Genomic DNA, 17,286 nt, shown 5'->3' with positions numbered 1-17,286 from the left:
TGAGAATTTCAAAAGCTTTGATCAGTACCAAAGAGCCTCAATTCATCAAATATGTTTTTACTCCCTGCTCCTCTTAAGTCCTAAGTTTATATCTTTGATTCGGTTATTCCGGGTAATAAACGGAGATTGTCGATTAACGGAGTTGTATTCGATTGAGATTTTAATGGATTGTTTTTAGTCTATAGATTTTAATGGATTGTATGTGATTTTGAATTTGTGCGGATTCTTAATAAAATGTCGCAGAGTTGATAGGATTTAAGCACAATGCTTCAAAATCCTATTGATTTTGGTGGGATTTCAAAAAACTTAAAATACACTGAAGAATGCCACAAAATCCATCATTTTATGAAATGCAAAAAAATCCATCAGCATTTGAATACCATCAGATTTTAATGGATTTTAAACAATCTCAACTGAATACCATCGGATTTTAAAGCATAATTTAAAATCCCAATTGAATACCACCAGATTTTGTAGCATAATTTAAAATCCCAATCGAATACCTCAAGATTTTAATGGATTTCAAACAATCCCAATCGAATACCCTCGGATTTCATGAATGCAAAAAAATGCTTTAAAATCCCAATCCAATACACCCCTCTAAATGGGCGATTTGTCTGATTTTTTTACGGGACTTATTTTTGTGAAAAAATATATAAATTATATTTTTCCCAAAAAATTCCTTATATTTTTAATGAATATAAAAAACTTCACTAGCATTTATATCTAGAAAATTTATAAATATAAATATATTTAAATAATAAGTCCTTAAATTTGATTATTTTTTTTGCCAAAACACGGCTACAGTAATTTTATTTATAGGTGTTTTTTAATATTTGATATTTAATTCCGTTTTAGAAACGATCTTTTATTGTAAATCTAAATGAATAAATTCACTGTATTTCTATAAATCTGCTAAATAATTTTCTTAATAATCTTTTTTTATTTAACGGGCTCTTATTTGTTGAGTTACATTATTCTCCTCGAGCCAAACGTTTATAGAGAAACTCGAGGCAAATAAAATCACGCATCATGCAACCCCGAATTCAAGTGAGAACCGTGGAAGTTGTTACAGGCAGGCAGTTGGTTAAACCACCAGCTGCATGCACAACGACAGATTAGTCCAAACCGGCCCCACCCTTTTTGTATGTCCCTGGCCCACCTCCACTCCCACCACTTTGTAACTATCGCCCCTCTTTCCATTCCCATACTTGTTCGCATTGATTTCACCGCCCTTTCTCCCTTACAAATCCCCCATTCCCTCTCCTACTCATCTCCACTCCATTCCATTCCGCCCAATTCAATTCCATTCCATTCCTCCGGAATCTCGATTGCCGAGTGGAATCAATGGCTTCGTTCTCCGTTCCCTGCCCTAAGATTTGTGCTCCCGCAGCTAATTTGCAGTCCAAGCCCAACCACTCCTCCGTTGCTTTCCGACCCGATTCGCTTTCCAATCGGGCATTCCTATCCGGATCTCCACTCCACAACTCCTCTCCCATTCTCTCCCTTCAGGTATAATTAATAACTACACTCTCAATCTTATTAGTTCATCAAGTTTATTAATTTATCGAGATTATTAATTTATCGCGTATCGAGTACTGATGTCTACATCACTTATGTGGGTGTGATTCTTGTTGTGTTATTAATTGCTGAATTATGTGGATATGCATTATATTTAGGCACGGATTCTGTGTCGAATTTACTAATTTGAAATAGATTAGCAGTTTTGGTATTTTTATGATTATGTTGTTTATTTAGCTTTTGGAGAATGTTTTAGGGTTTATATACAGGGACTGTATTCTGTATTGGTATGAGGAGATACTTGAAATGCATTGTGTAGACAATGCACAGCATTATATTAGATAGTATATAGTTACCAGCATACTGAGTATTTGTTTTGAAATATTGTTAACTTTGCGATCTTGAATTTGTTCCCCAAAATGTTAGTGCTTTTAATCCATTTTCCATCAATTTAGCAATTGCTATTATAGTAGGGCTGTCAAACGGATATTTAGGATACGGATACAACTATATCCGAATCCGAATCCAGGAACTTAAAACCGTATCCGAATTCGCATCCGAATCCGGAACTATCCGGGAAAAAAAATCCGTATCCGAGTCCGGTGGATATTATCCGGATACAGATAATACGGATAATATCCGAATCCGAACCTATTTTTCAGAACCCATTGAAAACAATAGTCATTAACCAATTAGGTTATCAGCAGTCCTAGGCTCCCAGCAAACAACACCCATACAATCAAAATACAATTCACTCGGTCTTTTAAACAAGCAAATAAATTACAAAACAAAAAAAGCAAATCAAACTACATCGCCAATGTTCCAGCCTCCAGCTACCCAAAAAAACTGAAATTCAGATTGGCAAACTAACCTTTTTCATTAATAAGAATTGAGAGTAACACGTGGCTTTTGAGATAGGATGAGGTACTGATTCGGAGAGGGTTTATGGTGGCGATAAGCAACTGTGTTTAAGGCGGCGACTTGTGAGGCTTTTTCGTGGGGTTGTTGAAAACTAATCGAGGGAGTAGGGTTTTGGTCCTTTTGGATACCCTGAGTTTTCATTTTAATGACTTTATTTTATAATTTTGAATAGTAAGTAAAGTGTTTCACTTTTTAAAGTTGAATTTAGAATTAAATTTAACAGAATATGCATATGCTTAGTTTATTTTATAATATAGATATTATTATAAATATATTAAATCAAATAAAATATTATATTATATATAATATAATATTTATTTATTTATTTTTCGGATTCGGATATTTTCGGATTCGGATGTGCCTATATCCGTATCCGTATCCTAAATACTCCGATTTTTCGAATTATTTTGACAGCCCTATATTATAGAAACATTTTTTTGACTCACATATATTGATATTGAAGCGATTTTTGTCGGGGACAAAACTTTACGTTTAGATTTATATTTGGATATTTGGTTATTAATCTTGAGAAGAAAAGGGGTAAAATGTTATATATATGAAGAACAATATTTGGGGCTTCGCTGTGGGAAATGGAATGGAATTCAGAATAGGAATGGAGGAGAAAAGAAAAGAATGATCTAAATTGTCTTACAAGCTTGGTTTTGATCCAGAAACAATATTAAAAATTATATTTATATGATTACCTTTATAGGATTCTTCAAAGATTATGTATTTTCAAAAGAGCCAAATATATTTATATTATAACAATATAATTTATTTACATTCTAATAAATTAATATAGTTTATTATTTAATAATGTTATTAATTTTTTAAAATAAATTGACATATAAAATAATTTAAAATTAATAATTTGTTGTAAAAACCAAATTAAAATTTATAAATAATTAACATGTTAATCTATTTTTTAAACGGTTTAGGATATACATTATAAGTGAAATGGAAAACTAAAAAGAAAGGGAAGGAAATAGGGGGGGGGGGTTTGTTTGGGGGATGATGAGCGATATTGGGTAAATTCACAACTTAAAAGGGTTAGAGACTTAAAGAGAATGGTAATTTTTATAAAATAAACACCAACAAAGGGAATGAGCTCATTTATTTTCCCTTCCCTTTGTTATATGAGAATAGCCTTCAATTCGGGAAAAAAATATATAAGTGTAACTTTTAGAAACACAATACATAGATTTTTGTATCAACAATAGACATACGAATTATACATTCAACCAACTGATATATCTGACTTATTTTAAAGAAAATAATTTTTTAACTAAATTTTAGCTAAATTATATCATAACCCTTTGTGACATTGATTAATCGACAGTTAATCTCGAATAATTATACTGGGTTATAATTTGAGCCTTTCGAGATGTTTCATGCGAACTCGTTTATCACTGCCCGACCAGACTCGTTAACAATCTAAAGTTCAAACACAATCTCTTTAGGGGTCATTTGGTTCGAGGAGGTATGGGGTTGAAATGAGGAATCAGGTTAAGTTGGTATGAGTTTGAGGTATCATCTCTGATATCATGCGTTTGGTTGTGTGCTGAAAGCAATATATACAATTTTTGTAAAATTAAGTTATTAATTTATATTAATTAAAAATATGAATAAAATTATTATCGTTATATATTTTTTCATTATTGATTTAATTTTGTATCAAGCATTAATATTTCATTACTTAAATAAGACAAAAAAACAAAATGAATGTGTCTCATACCTCCATATCATACCCACCTCCCCACTTGGGTATAAAAAACCCATACCTTGGGGGTTTAGGGTATGGGTTTGAGATTATGTTTTTTCCAACCAAACACCAGGTATGGGTTTGGAATGGACAAACCTCATACCTGATTCCAAATACCCATGAACCAAACGACCCCTTAACGAGCTGGCTTGACTTGAAATTGAATCCTTAACAAGCAAAATTAGATCATAACTTATATTTATATAAGTGTAATTTTTGAACGAGCTGTTTGATCAGCTTGTCTAAATCGTGCTCGTTTAGCCAAAGGAGGCTGTTTGACGACTCAGCTCATGAATAAAACGAGCCGAGTTCGATCAGTATCTTATGATTAATTATCCTTAATGAGCCGGTCGGCTCATGAAAAAAAAAAAAGAAGAAGAAGCAAACTTAAACTCGTTTGTTAAAAAACTCGACTCGCTCAGTTTGAATTACAATTACAAATCACACTTAAGTGAGAACCGTGCCAGTTGTCACAGGCAGGCAGTTGGTTAAACCACCGCCTGCATGCAGAACGACAGATATCTACAAACGGGCCCCACCCACTTTGTATGTCCTAGGCCCACGTGGACTTCAAACACATTGTAACTATCGCCCCTCTTTCTTATCCTCAGCATTGATTTCACGCCCTTTCTGCCTTACGAATCCCCCATTTCTAATCTCCATTCCATTCCTCCGTAAATTCAATTGGTGAGTCGGATCAATGGCTTCGTTCTCTGTTCCCTGCCCTAAGATTTGTGCTCTCGCAGCTAATTTGCAGCTGGGCCAGTCGAAGCCCAACCATTCCTCCGTTGCGTTCCGACCCGATTCAGTTTCCAATCGGACATTCCTGTCCGGATCTTCACTCCACAGCTCCTCTTCCATTCTCTCCCTTCAGGTATAATTATTGTTTCAAACCTTATTAGTTTACCGAGATTATTATTTATCGCCTTTCGAGTACTGCTGTCTACATCACTTCATTGTATATATGGGTATTTTTTGAGTATGTAAAAAGTGATCTCACGAATTACAAACCAGGAAATTGTTTGTATTATTAATTACTGAATCGTGTAGATATAAATTATATTGTACATACGGATTCTGTGCTGAATTTAATGGTTTGAAAGAGAGTAAAATTTTTCTTATTTCCGATTATATTGTTTATTTAGCTTCCGTAGAATGTTTTAGATAATATATACGAGGACTGTATTGTTATGAGTTGATACTTGAAATACGTTGTGTAAACAATGAACAGCCTTATACCAGCTACTCAGCTAGTATCTAGTTACCAACATACCAAGTATTTTGTTTTCAACTACTGTTAACTTTGCGATGTTAAATTTTTTACCCTCAAGGTTAGTACTCTGTAATCCATTTCCCATCAATATAGCAATTTGACTCTGGAAAAATTCTGTTAACAATAAAAGTAGCATCTTCGAATTATGATGACCTTTACTTGCACATCACTGCATTAATTTCACTCTTATGTTGCTACTTATGGTATCACTGTACAGTACTGATTTTACAAGAAATTATCAATTTGATGAGTTACATAAGACCTGTTGTGGGAGGTGCTTCTGCCCCGATACCAAAAGACAAATCGTGCTGTTTGACATATTATGTATCGTGTTTATGGCTTATTTTTTTCATTTTGGAAAATGATGTATCTTTCTGCTGCAGGCATCTAACAGGAACAAGCATGATGTTCTTAGGGTATCTGATCAACTGAATGCGGTATGTTAATCATTGTTGTCAAGTCTCCTAGCTCTCTTTCCTTGATATATATTGCTTTTAGTTTGTTTTTGGCCTTTTTCTGATTTCACTTTTTATGTTAAAGGTTTCAATTGAGAAACCATCAAAGTCTGTAGTAGTTCCAGAAACTGAACCCGAAAAATCAACCAAGAAATCTTCTTTTCAGGACGCCATTCCTGATGCATCAGCCATTACAGCTTTTATGGATCAAGTAGCAGATCTTATAGAGTGTGTATTCTTTCTTTCATCTGTATAAAGAATGTGTTTATTAGCTCATATTATTGCCTATATGTTTTGTTATTACCTTAGAGTAACTATTTATTCTGTGGCAGGCTTGTGGATTCAAGGGACATTATGGAGCTGCAGCTAAAGCAAGAGAACTGTGAAGTCCTTATAAGGAAAAAAGAAGCTTTACCACAGCCTCCTGCGGCTCCTTATGTTATGATGCAGTCTCCCTCTCACCAAATTGTTGCTCCTCCTCAGTCACCTCCCGCTCAAGCACCTCAGTCATCTGCTAAGCAAAGTGCATCTCCACCAGCTGCATCTGCACCACCTGCTGCAGCTCCGAAGTCATCCCATCCTCCAATGAAGTGCCCCATGGCTGGAACCTTTTATCGCTGTCCTTCACCTGGATCCCCACCATTTGTACAGGTAAATTTTCCTTTATTTTATATAGATTTACTGAACATGTTGCAAAACTTGGCTTGAAGAAGAATTGGAGAGACATTTAAGTTGCTTATCCGATGTAATATTAACTAGAAACTTTTGAAATTTAGTCAAATGTACAGATATACTTACCTAAGATCAAGAGTCAAAGATAAATTATCTTCCTCAGTCTATTCTTATAGTTGAACGCCAAATTATCATTCTTCCCCACTGTGCTGATCAGTTTTACCGTATTTGAATTCTGTTTGCACACAAAGGAGTCGAGTTTTGTCTCTAATCAATTTCGGAATAAGCCTCCAACAGAAATTCACACAGATAATCCCTTGACAGTTGACACTTCTTTTTAAATGATACAACCAAAAGTATTTTCCTATGTCTAACTTTTCAGTTTTGCTATATTAGGTAGGAGACAAGGTCCAGAAAGGTCAGGTAATATGCATCATTGAGGCCATGAAGCTGATGAATGAAATCGAGGTGAGCATCGTTGCTCTTTTTTTCTGGATACTTTTGTTCATGTCAAAGTGTTATTCTCTGTCTGTCACATGGTTGATGTGTATTTTAAACTTAATAAATCAAAGTGAAGTGAGGTTATGTAGTGCAAATGAAAGGTCTTAGTTTTTTACCTTGTATATATATACACATGAGAATTGGCACAAGTTCAGTAACTCGAAGTTGTTCTGATATGTGGATGATTGACTTTAAAATCTGTTGGTTGCTGACTATTTGAGCATGCTTGCATGAAATCCTATATATTAGTTTCACAAATCAAAGGATGTCTTACACGGATGGTGAACATCAAATTATACAAGCTTTAGTTCCGAGTAGAAGGATAGCATGATAAATCTTAGTTTACAGAAAAACGAGCTTATGTTCGAACAAAGAGAATTACGTATGTTCGTGAACGGGGTTTTGATTGATCTCACAGATCGAATCAGTGAGCTCAATTTTGGATAGAGAAATTTGTCTGATCAAGTAGATATGGTCGGTTCTGTAAGGACATATCACCGTCCTAGTGCTCTATGGCTCCCTCATTGATAATTATTATCTTTTACCAAGTATATGAAAGAAGAACATACATACTCCCACTCTTCTGTTCTTGTTTGCTGTCATGTTAAATGTGGTTTGTGGGCTACTTCAAACTTGGGTGCAAGTTCTGTGTAATCTTTTCCTTTCAAGCAAAATTAGCACTGTACAAATTTTCTCGCTATAATGCATTTGTGCACAACTTACAAATATTAATTTGCAGTTTTTTGTTTCTTGACCTTCCGTATTACAATTAATTGCTGATGTGCGGATTCATGTACAGGCTGAACAAACTGGGACCATAGTTGATATACTAGTAGAAGATGGGAAACCAGTTAGCGTCGACCTGGTCAGTATCTTCACCAAACTCCCTCCCCCCTCTCATCTCTCTATGTATATATACACATCCGCCCACACAGGGGCCCTGTTTTAGTCGCACTGTGTGTTGTGTTCTTTGATTAAAAGCAAAGTTGACCGAAATGTTGTTCCCTCTTGCAGCCGCTATTTGTCATTGAACCCTGAAGAACAAAGGTGCTTAATCATGGAACTTGACTGGAAACTGAGCTTAGATCTGTTGTGCTGCTATCGAGAATTATATGAATGTATTTTCTTTAAATTTCCTGTTACTTTAGATCTTACAAAGTTTAAAAAAAATAAAAAATTAACATTAAACGTGATGGTTGCTGCCCAAAATTTGCACATTTTGTTTTGTACCCTAGAATTGCAGATGTTGTGTTTGTAATCTTTTTGCCATCAACCTATTTTTCCTTTAAAAAGCAAGTTTGAATGTGTGTTTTTTTTCATAGTCTGTAGACCTCTTCAAGTAGCCATTCCCTTTTTCTTTTCATGCCCGGAAATTTGTAAGATATTTTCGGGGAAAAAGAAAAAGGAATAGTAATTGTTGTGAACTGTATTAGCAGCACGAGTTCCTTTAGAAAGCAAGTTTGAATGTGTGTTTTTTTTAATAGTCTGTAGACCTCTTCAAGTAGCCATTCCCTTTTTCTTTTCATGCCCGGATATTTGTAAGATATTTCCGGGGAAAAAGAAAAAGGAATAGTAATTGTTGTGAACTGTATTAGCACGAGTTCATAATGCAGCATGTTCACAATCGCAACGCTCTCAATCACAATTCTTTTCAATGTTAGAATGAAAATTTGTCAGTGCACTCTTGGAAGCTGTTGGTTGACAGATCTTTCAAAAGCTGATGCTTAGTTCAATCTTTCTCCTGCTTTTCCTCAGGATGCTTAACAGCCTAAAGGTACTGGTCCACTTAGCCTTTGTTACATATACAAAAGACTTGATAGGTCCATCCAAAATGAAGGTAGTGGTCTTATCTTCAAGAAAAGCAGGCTTGTTTCTTTCTTTATTTTGTTCCATTGGCTCACCCCACAAACAAGTTGGGTGAGAATCTAACGGACCTGTAACCTGTTGGCTCAGTTTTATATCGTTTTCCGACCCTCATTTGGATACGAATCTCCTCGATTGTCTAGCTAAACTGTTAGTTCAGACTTGAAAGTCTTGTGTTTCATTGCTTGCGAATGGCTCAACAAGAGCTAGCAATTATGTTTTGTTGTTGGCTTGTTGCCATGCTCTTATAAGTTACCAAAAGAGCAGGGCCCGTCTGAAATTAAACAACTTCCTCACATGACTTGGTAGCTTCTCAACCATAAGAATTGTTAGGCTAACCGCTAACACCTGAGAGACATATCTCGATTTTGACTAGCTTCGAAATCTTGGCATTACTTGGGAGGGAGGGAGGTACCATTAAAAAAAGGGTCAGGCATGTATTGGGTACCGATCCCCTTAAGTGAAATTTTCCCACCGTTTCTTCAACTTGGTGAACACCCGGGAGTTGTGAAGTTCGACCCGTGACCCTTTGGATCAACGCAAGGTCCCGTTTTCACTGGACAGCTCTCACACTCGGTTATTGCCTATATTATCACTCGGTTATTGCCTATATTATCAGACTACACTGGAGGAAATGCCGTACCATTAATTAATGAAATATGTCTAAGTACTATGCTTTTTGTAAGATGTCAATTTCAAATAACAAAATGTGGCAATAAAAAGTCAAGCATCTCTGCATCAAAATCATCTTTTGCATTTACCATGTGGCCTTTACACTTCACTTCAACTCATGAAACACTTTTGCCTTAATTATCAAAATTTATGTACTAATCAACTAACTGGATCACATAAAAAAAATTCCACTACCAGGATAATCTTAATTAATACTGCACTTTTAGCCCTTTAATCATTCAAACCTAAGAAGAAAGATGGTTCAATTAATATAATCAATATTCACACAACATGTATCTTACATTAAAGTTTAAGAAAACTTGCCTACATATGTCTGGTTTCTACTCTACCAATTCTCTGCAATTCTCTGTGATTCAAACACTACAGAGTCTACGAAGATCGCGTAAAACTGAATGTAACAGATATAGCAGCAATGACAAATCCAACAATTTGTGCAGCACCAAAACTGTATGCTCTACTGGACTCTCCGGTTGCCAAGTTTGCTAACCATCCATCTGACAACGTCGTAGACTCTGTCCCGGATCCTGAATCAGACCCTGACCCTGACCCTGATCCTTCACTTGTATCCGGTGAATCTCTTGTAGCTTTTGAACTGTGCCACATTAATAAAAGCTGAAAGTTAGTCATAATTCACATGCTAATTGATGATACATTACAAATTGGTACTGAGGAATCGAGTTCTAATGATAAATTTGTTATACCTTGGGTGATTTGGACAGAATGTCATGATATAATCCGCGTCTGTGCAAGTAAATGTACTTGTTTTATCATCATAAGCATAGCTATAGGATCTTGGACACGCGGTCTTGAATATTTGTGAGTAAATTGAAGGAGCACAAGCTGTAGGCGAATTGAATTCGCCTTTACAGCAGTACTCAGGGGTGGCAAAGGCCGTGCAGGCGCTATTGCAAGCGCTGCCACCCTCCACCTTGAGCTCAGCAGGACACCTGAGGTTCAAGTCCTCAATGCAACCTGTCGATGCACAAGGACCCGACCCTCCAGTCACCTCAACCATCATCTGTATGTTGTAGCCATCAACCAGGCTCACATCATAGAAGTCCTGGCTACCTGAGCCGAGTGTGAACTCGGCTAGGGTAGCTGGGGGTGTGGCTCCTGCGCCATTGCACTCAACTTGGCCTGAGCCGCAATCTGCAGTTTTGCACGAGCCCTGACCTGATCCGTCAAAATTGCAGCCGGTTCTGCCCCAGAACCGGCCTGACCAACCGGCTGGAGCCTGGAAGGACTGTGATGTTCCCTTGGCTAGCTCAAACCCTGTGGTACCCAAGCTCGGACTGCCTAGAATTCCTGGCCACACTGTATAGTCACACTTGTTAACAAACGTAAACGTGGTACACCAAACACCTGCATCAGTATCGAATATTAAAAACATGTCATATTAAAAAAATCTCGAAAAACTATTCTAAAATCTAAACCGAATGAAAAATCTTTTTGACATACCTTTTAGAATAATTAGCATGGAAAGACACACAATCAGCTTCGGAATTTGTGCCATTAGGCAACGAATTTGTTATAAACAATTGTAAGGACCGAATAGGTATTTTAAGTATGAGAACAGAACTAAAGAGGAGTTTTCAGAGAATTGAGTGGTGAAAGGGAGTTGTAGTAATGGGCAGAGGCTGCTATTTATAAACAAAATTCAGCAATGAGAAACACGAAGAGGTGAAGAGTGTAAAGAGAAGAAAATAAGAAATAGATAAGTGTTGCATAAAAAATGCTAGAAAAATCTCTAGTGCTATTCTTGTTTGTTTGTATAACGAATGCGCGTCAATTCCAAAACATCTTCTCTTTGAATTGTTGTGATGAGCATAAAAAAACACGTGGCACAAAATGCTTTGCAATTTCATTGGTTTTACATAAGCTTTTTTGAACATTGTGCCCCATGACCGACTGAATATGACTGCAGTCACAACTCACAATGTGACATACACATGTTTTGTATATTTGTTTAGAATTCGGTTATAAAGAAAGCACCGCTACATATCATCACACATGGATGTTTAAGGTTCGGGTATTTTAATTTTTTTTATTTATTTAAGACTTTTAATTATCTTTTTTGACTAATATATTATCAATTTATTAGTTTACGTTAATTTGATTCAATTTTGATAAATCTCGAATCCTTTAGTTTCGGTTCCCAACTTCACAATACTATTATTTAGCTTATTATTTTGGTTTATCTATTATGATAATGATTTTAGTGTTAATATTTAACTTTTTTTAAAAAAATTTGTAAACTAGAAGATAAGTATTGAAGTTTATAAATCAGCTAGTTAAACATTTTTTTATAGTTTAAACAAACATCATAGAGCAAACATATTGTATATTTGTATGTATGGTCAATTGAAAAATCATTTCGCATGCACACTTATATTTTCTCTGCATAATCATTGATCATTCATATTCCAAATGGGTGGGACACGTGTCAGTCACTCGGATTATCACTGGTCTTTTGCTTTTTTGGTCGTGGAAAAGAATATTTTCCATGAATTATTATGCCAAAACAAGAAGGATCTCACTGTCATAGTGTCATGCTTTCACCCTCGCTATACGACCTTCGATGTCGTATAATGTCAAACGGCTACTAGTAATTTGGGGGTCAAAATCAATATCAATAGATACTAATGTTTATTTTGTGTTAGTTTTATAGATATTTTATGAGAGAGTTCAGGAAACTTTTTGTATATCTAGATCGAATTCAATTTGTCATTACCGACCTTATTCTCCAGCATAAACTTTGAGATGTTATTTTCTGAGTTACTTTTTCCAGGAGTATATATAGTAATATTTTATATTAAAATATGTTATCAATTATTCAAGACCTTATGAAATAATTTCAGAATTATTATTCAGCTAATTACAGAAGTGGATCATATATATACAACACATATACTTGGTTAATGTTATAGACAATAAAAATGTTGGGTTGAAATTCAATTTGTTAAACAATCTCCGTGAAATTCACTTGGAGTGAATGAAATGAATTTTATACTTTAAAATGGTGTTGATTAAAAAAAATGTATATAATTTTCATTCTTGTAATAATATTATTCTTACTATTTTAAATATAATTTTAACCCACCTGTTTTGGAATGAATTCTTATTCAATTTCTACATCATAATTCTTTACGATCTTTCTTAAAAGAAACTAAATACATCTATATTTTGTCACTATTCTCTCGTACTTTCTTCATTCTACTTAAAACTTCTATATAATTTTTTATTCTAATCTTTCATCGTTCCATTCCATGCAAGAAAAACGTATTATATTTCTATCGGATTCCAGCTTCTTGTTTGCTTCATTATTAAAGTGGGAAACTTAAAAGCAGATCCCTGATCAAGCGCATAATATTTTCCTCCTATTGCAACTTTGTTTTTTTGCTAAATATATACATCGCAACTTTATGTCTTCTATCTCTTTCTATGCATCTTCTTTCTCCGTTGCCATGAAAGTGAGTTCTAATCCTTTTTTAACTTCTTGCCCTCTTGTTATAATATTTTCTGAGAAAAATAATTTTAGAAATCTAGATTATAACATATTAGAGTGTCTTAGGGGGCAAGATTTAAAGATTTTGCTCCAAAAACCTAACTCCAATTATTTCATTCTTATTTAGAAAATATAATTTTCAAGTAGAGAAATTGAAATATCTATATGTAGGGAACAAAAATGCCCCCCGTTCCACTATATTTAATCTTTTTATTTACTATTCCCTCCGTTATATGTCTCTTTTAGAATAAATTAATTTTCTAATTATTTATAATTTAATTAACTATTACTTTACTATATTTTAAACATTTAAAATAGGAATCAATACATTCATAACTTACCTCTCAATACATAATATTGTCTTGATAAAGATAAATCATACACCAAATTCAAGCTATCATTTTAAGGAAACTCGCCTAAAAACGGATTAAAGTAGAAACCTCGGCAAATGTCATCGACAATTTTCCTGACCATTCATTCAAAAAATTAATAAAATTAATTGTTTGTTAGTGCTAATATGACTTCCATCAACATCCTCAATTCACTTAAAGTGAAAATTACATGGACAAGATTTGTAGACACTTTATTTTCTATATCTTTTTCGGTAGACGTCAAGACGTCATGATATAATTCTGTTTTTGCCTAACTATTGCATCACACATGCATAATCACTTTAATTAGTTGTTCCCATTTTTGCATTAGTGCAATTATATAGTTTTCAAGATTCTTTACGACTCCTATAGCTGTTGTGTAGTCTGCATATATTTAGCGTAAAGTGTTTCGCTATCATTAGCTTATATTCTTGTTCGCTTTTATTTGGTGAGACTCGTGACTCGTGAGAGATGTAACTAAATTTTAATAATATTCATATATTCTGATTTCAAAAAATAAATAAATAATATTCATATATTTATTAATAATTTATTAAAATTACTCGATTATATTAGGATACATATTTTTTTATTAATTTATGAGACATATACCGATGGAAAATATAGTACATTTGTAGGGCTATGTACTCTATCATAACAAAATGTCAAAAAAATATGATATTTGATATAATATGCATATTATTTTAAATTATAATCCATTAGCATAGTCAATCTAACGAGAGTACAACATTTTACAGGTTCGACAAAATTTTTGTTATATAATTATATAATTTAGCCATCCATTTTGACCAACACCAATGTACTTACTCTAGTATAAAATCGAGCTGAGAATCTTATCTAAATATTTAAAACATTAAAATTTATATTTTATTATTTAATGTATGAATTATTAACTTACTGTTAAATTTATATATTTTTTTTATCAAGAATCTGTTTCCTAAAAAAATTTTATTATAAAAAAATATTTACAATCTAAACAAAATTTTATATAATTTTTTAAATACTATATTATTATTTATTTTTCATATGTGATCTTTTTTCTTTCTAATCGAAATTAAGAAATAATTACGTAGTAAAATACTCCCAATATTTAACAATGATTAGAAGACAATCATTGTCAGAATAAGTTCAAATATATTTTTCCAAGAATTTCATGATTTTTCAAATTTCAAGTGACTAGAGCAAAACAATTTAATCGTGGAAGAGTATGGACTATGGTTAGCTGAGTTAGAAAGCATGGCATCACAGTGAATCATCATCTTAGAGCCCATTAAAAATTTGAAAGAAACCCTGGACAGCCCAATCTTCAGTTTGGAAATATTTCTGGCCCATATCACGAACAAGCAAGCGATTTTTATTTTTTTTTGAAATACAAGCAAGCGATTTTTCTTACTCAATTCTACTTCTCAAGAAAATAACATAATATACCCCCTCCGTCCTCTTTTACATATTTTTTCAAAAAATTTACGCATCTTAAGAAAAATTATCTATCCCTAATAAATGAACCCAATTAAATTGATTTATGTATATAAATATGATAGTCAAACATGAAAACTTGTATCACAGGATATTTTATTTATCATGAATTCCAAATGAAATTCAAATTCAATTTTTTTTCTATGTATCGAAACATTTCATTTGATCCAATGCAGAATTTCAAATGAAATCCAAATTCACAAACAGGCCATAACTCAAATAAAAATCTTTAATTCATAAGAAAACTAATAACATGTGATTATAGTTAGGATTTTCTTAAACTAGTATTTAGGCCCGCTACGCATGGGAAATCTATTATTTTTTTGTTTATTAATATTATTGAAGTATATTAAAATTTTAATATTAAATTTTTTGTTATATTAAGGTGTTTGTATTTATAAAGGAATTTAATGTATTTTCGAAGCAAAATTCTCGGCTTTTGTTTTTTGTTAAGAAATTAAATTTGTTATTGATCTCTTCGACATATCAATAATATGCTTTTATTGATATGTCGATTAAGTTTGAAAATGAAGACAATGAACATATGTGAAATTGTCATCATATTCATTGATTTTGAGCTCCATCAAGTATTTAATTTTTACTTTAGTGTTTTCCTTTGGAACAGATGAAATTTAGATTTTCAAAATAAGTCAATAATTTGTAGTGATACTGTATTATATTCTGATACAAAGAAAATATGTTCATTGTCTGAGATCGTCCAAACATAATTGATAGTTAGTATAAACGTTATAAGTCCTGCATTTATGTTTGTATTGATTAAAAAAATGTTGTAAAAAGAAGAAGAAAAAGACAAAATTAATGTAAGAAGTTGTATGATTCTGAACTCCATATACATGTGACTCTACGGTGGTATGCACTATTCTTACCCCAACCTTTTTTAATGTGAATGTTCTATTTAAACATAATTATAAATGTAACTTTTATGAAATTCTTTTGCAATATTACAAATTTTGAAATTGTTATTTCAAAATATAGGTGTGAATGTTAATTTATTTTATAAAATTCATAAAATGAATAACCACCAAAATATTATAAATTCTAATTTCTTAGTACCCAAAAAATTTTTAAACTCTACTCCGGCCCAATTTCATGATGATTAGGCCCATCTAACTCAAACGGATGTTATTATTTTGTAATGGGCTCCTAAGTGAGATAGGTATTTTGTAATTCTAAACAGCCCACTGTATATTGTGTTAAGAAAAAGAGAATATAATACGGAAGACCAAAGTTTTAATTTTGTTAAGACATTATATTATATAAGAATTCTATAAATAAACTTTTTGGGAAAAAGTTATGTATTTCAATATTATTTAAACGATAATCACAACACATTTAAAATTATAAAATTGTAAAAAAAAAATTATTGGTTTGTTTTTAAATGATCCTGAAAAAAGAATTCTTCAAGATTATCATGTTTGTTTTTATAACGTACAAAATAGTAATACAGATGATTTTTAAAACGAATAAGCAAAAGTGATGATCATGTTTGGTTAAAATGATAGTATTTGAAGTTATGGCCATTAATTTTACGTAACTCCCTACCTAACTTAAAGTATTCCAAAATAAAGTAAATTAAATTGTCTTAAACTTTATGATTCTGGTAACAGCTACATTAAAGCAATAATACACTGTCATTACAGTGTTTTCTCTTTTTTCAAAGGTCAGACCCGTAGTACTCTTCTTCAAGAACAGCTGAAGACTCCATTTCAAGTCTCCGTTGTTTGCAGTTTTCACTTGCTGGTTTGGTTTCATTTCGTTTTTTATGTTTATTTTCCATTACACTCAATGCATGCAACTAATTCTTAGTTTAATGTTTGAATCGATTTAGGTTTATGGAAACCTCGGGGATTATTGTCGAGAAGTTCATCAAATTCGTAACAAAGGCTGAGTTAATGTCCAATGAATTGGTTAGTCTGCTCTATTCTGTAGTGGTGAATATTATTGGTTATTTCAAGAAAATAACATAATATACCCCCTCCGTCCTCTTTTACATATTTTTTCAAAAAATTTACGCATCTTAAGAAAAATTATCTATCCCTAATAAATGAACCCAATTAAATTGATTTATGTATATAAATATGATAGTCAAACATGAAAACTTGTATCACAGGATATTTTATTTATCATGAATTCCAAATGAAATTCAAATTCAATTTTTTTTCTATGTATCGAAACATTTCATTTGATCCAATGCAGAATTTCAAATGAAATCCAAATTCACAAACAGGCCA

General features: G+C 32.9%; 2 protein-coding genes across 5 annotated transcripts; one reads left to right on the top strand and one right to left on the bottom strand.

The window, feature by feature from the left end:
* Positions 1 to 1,183: 1,183 nt before the first annotated feature.
* LOC108193247 (biotin carboxyl carrier protein of acetyl-CoA carboxylase 2, chloroplastic) lies at positions 1,184 to 8,424 on the top strand. Of its 4 annotated transcripts, none has more exons than XM_017359826.2 (7): positions 1,184 to 1,512; positions 5,861 to 5,914; positions 6,018 to 6,160; positions 6,265 to 6,583; positions 7,001 to 7,072; positions 7,905 to 7,970; positions 8,120 to 8,424. In XM_017359826.2, exons 1-7 carry the CDS (start codon positions 1,348 to 1,350, stop codon positions 8,141 to 8,143), a joined length of 843 nt encoding a protein of 280 aa, XP_017215315.1. In that variant the 5' UTR covers positions 1,184 to 1,347; the 3' UTR covers positions 8,144 to 8,424. The 4 variants fall into 4 exon arrangements, with proteins under 4 accessions (XP_017215315.1, XP_017215316.1, XP_063937423.1 ...); XM_017359827.2 differs by having other exon boundaries at positions 1,199 to 1,512; positions 6,099 to 6,160; positions 8,120 to 8,298; XM_064081353.1 differs by lacking the exon at positions 1,184 to 1,512 and adding an exon at positions 4,890 to 5,078 and having other exon boundaries at positions 6,099 to 6,160; positions 8,120 to 8,298.
* A 1,454-nt stretch (positions 8,425 to 9,878) lies between these two features.
* On the bottom strand, positions 9,879 to 11,388 carry LOC108194015 (thaumatin-like protein 1). Its single transcript, XM_017360904.2, has 3 exons — positions 11,120 to 11,388; positions 10,363 to 11,023; positions 9,879 to 10,253 (listed from the first exon to the last, which is right to left on the bottom strand). The coding sequence occupies exons 1-3, from the start codon at positions 11,172 to 11,174 to the stop codon at positions 10,031 to 10,033; spliced, it is 939 nt and encodes a 312-aa protein (XP_017216393.1). The 5' UTR covers positions 11,175 to 11,388; the 3' UTR covers positions 9,879 to 10,030.
* Positions 11,389 to 17,286: the final 5,898 nt, after the last annotated feature.

Source organism: Daucus carota, chromosome 7 (genome assembly GCF_001625215.2).
Source record: "Daucus carota subsp. sativus chromosome 7, DH1 v3.0, whole genome shotgun sequence".
NCBI classification, from domain to species: Eukaryota; Viridiplantae; Streptophyta; class Magnoliopsida; order Apiales; family Apiaceae; genus Daucus; species Daucus carota.
Note: the sequence above shows the minus strand (reverse complement) of the source record. Positions and strands in the feature narration are given on the sequence as shown.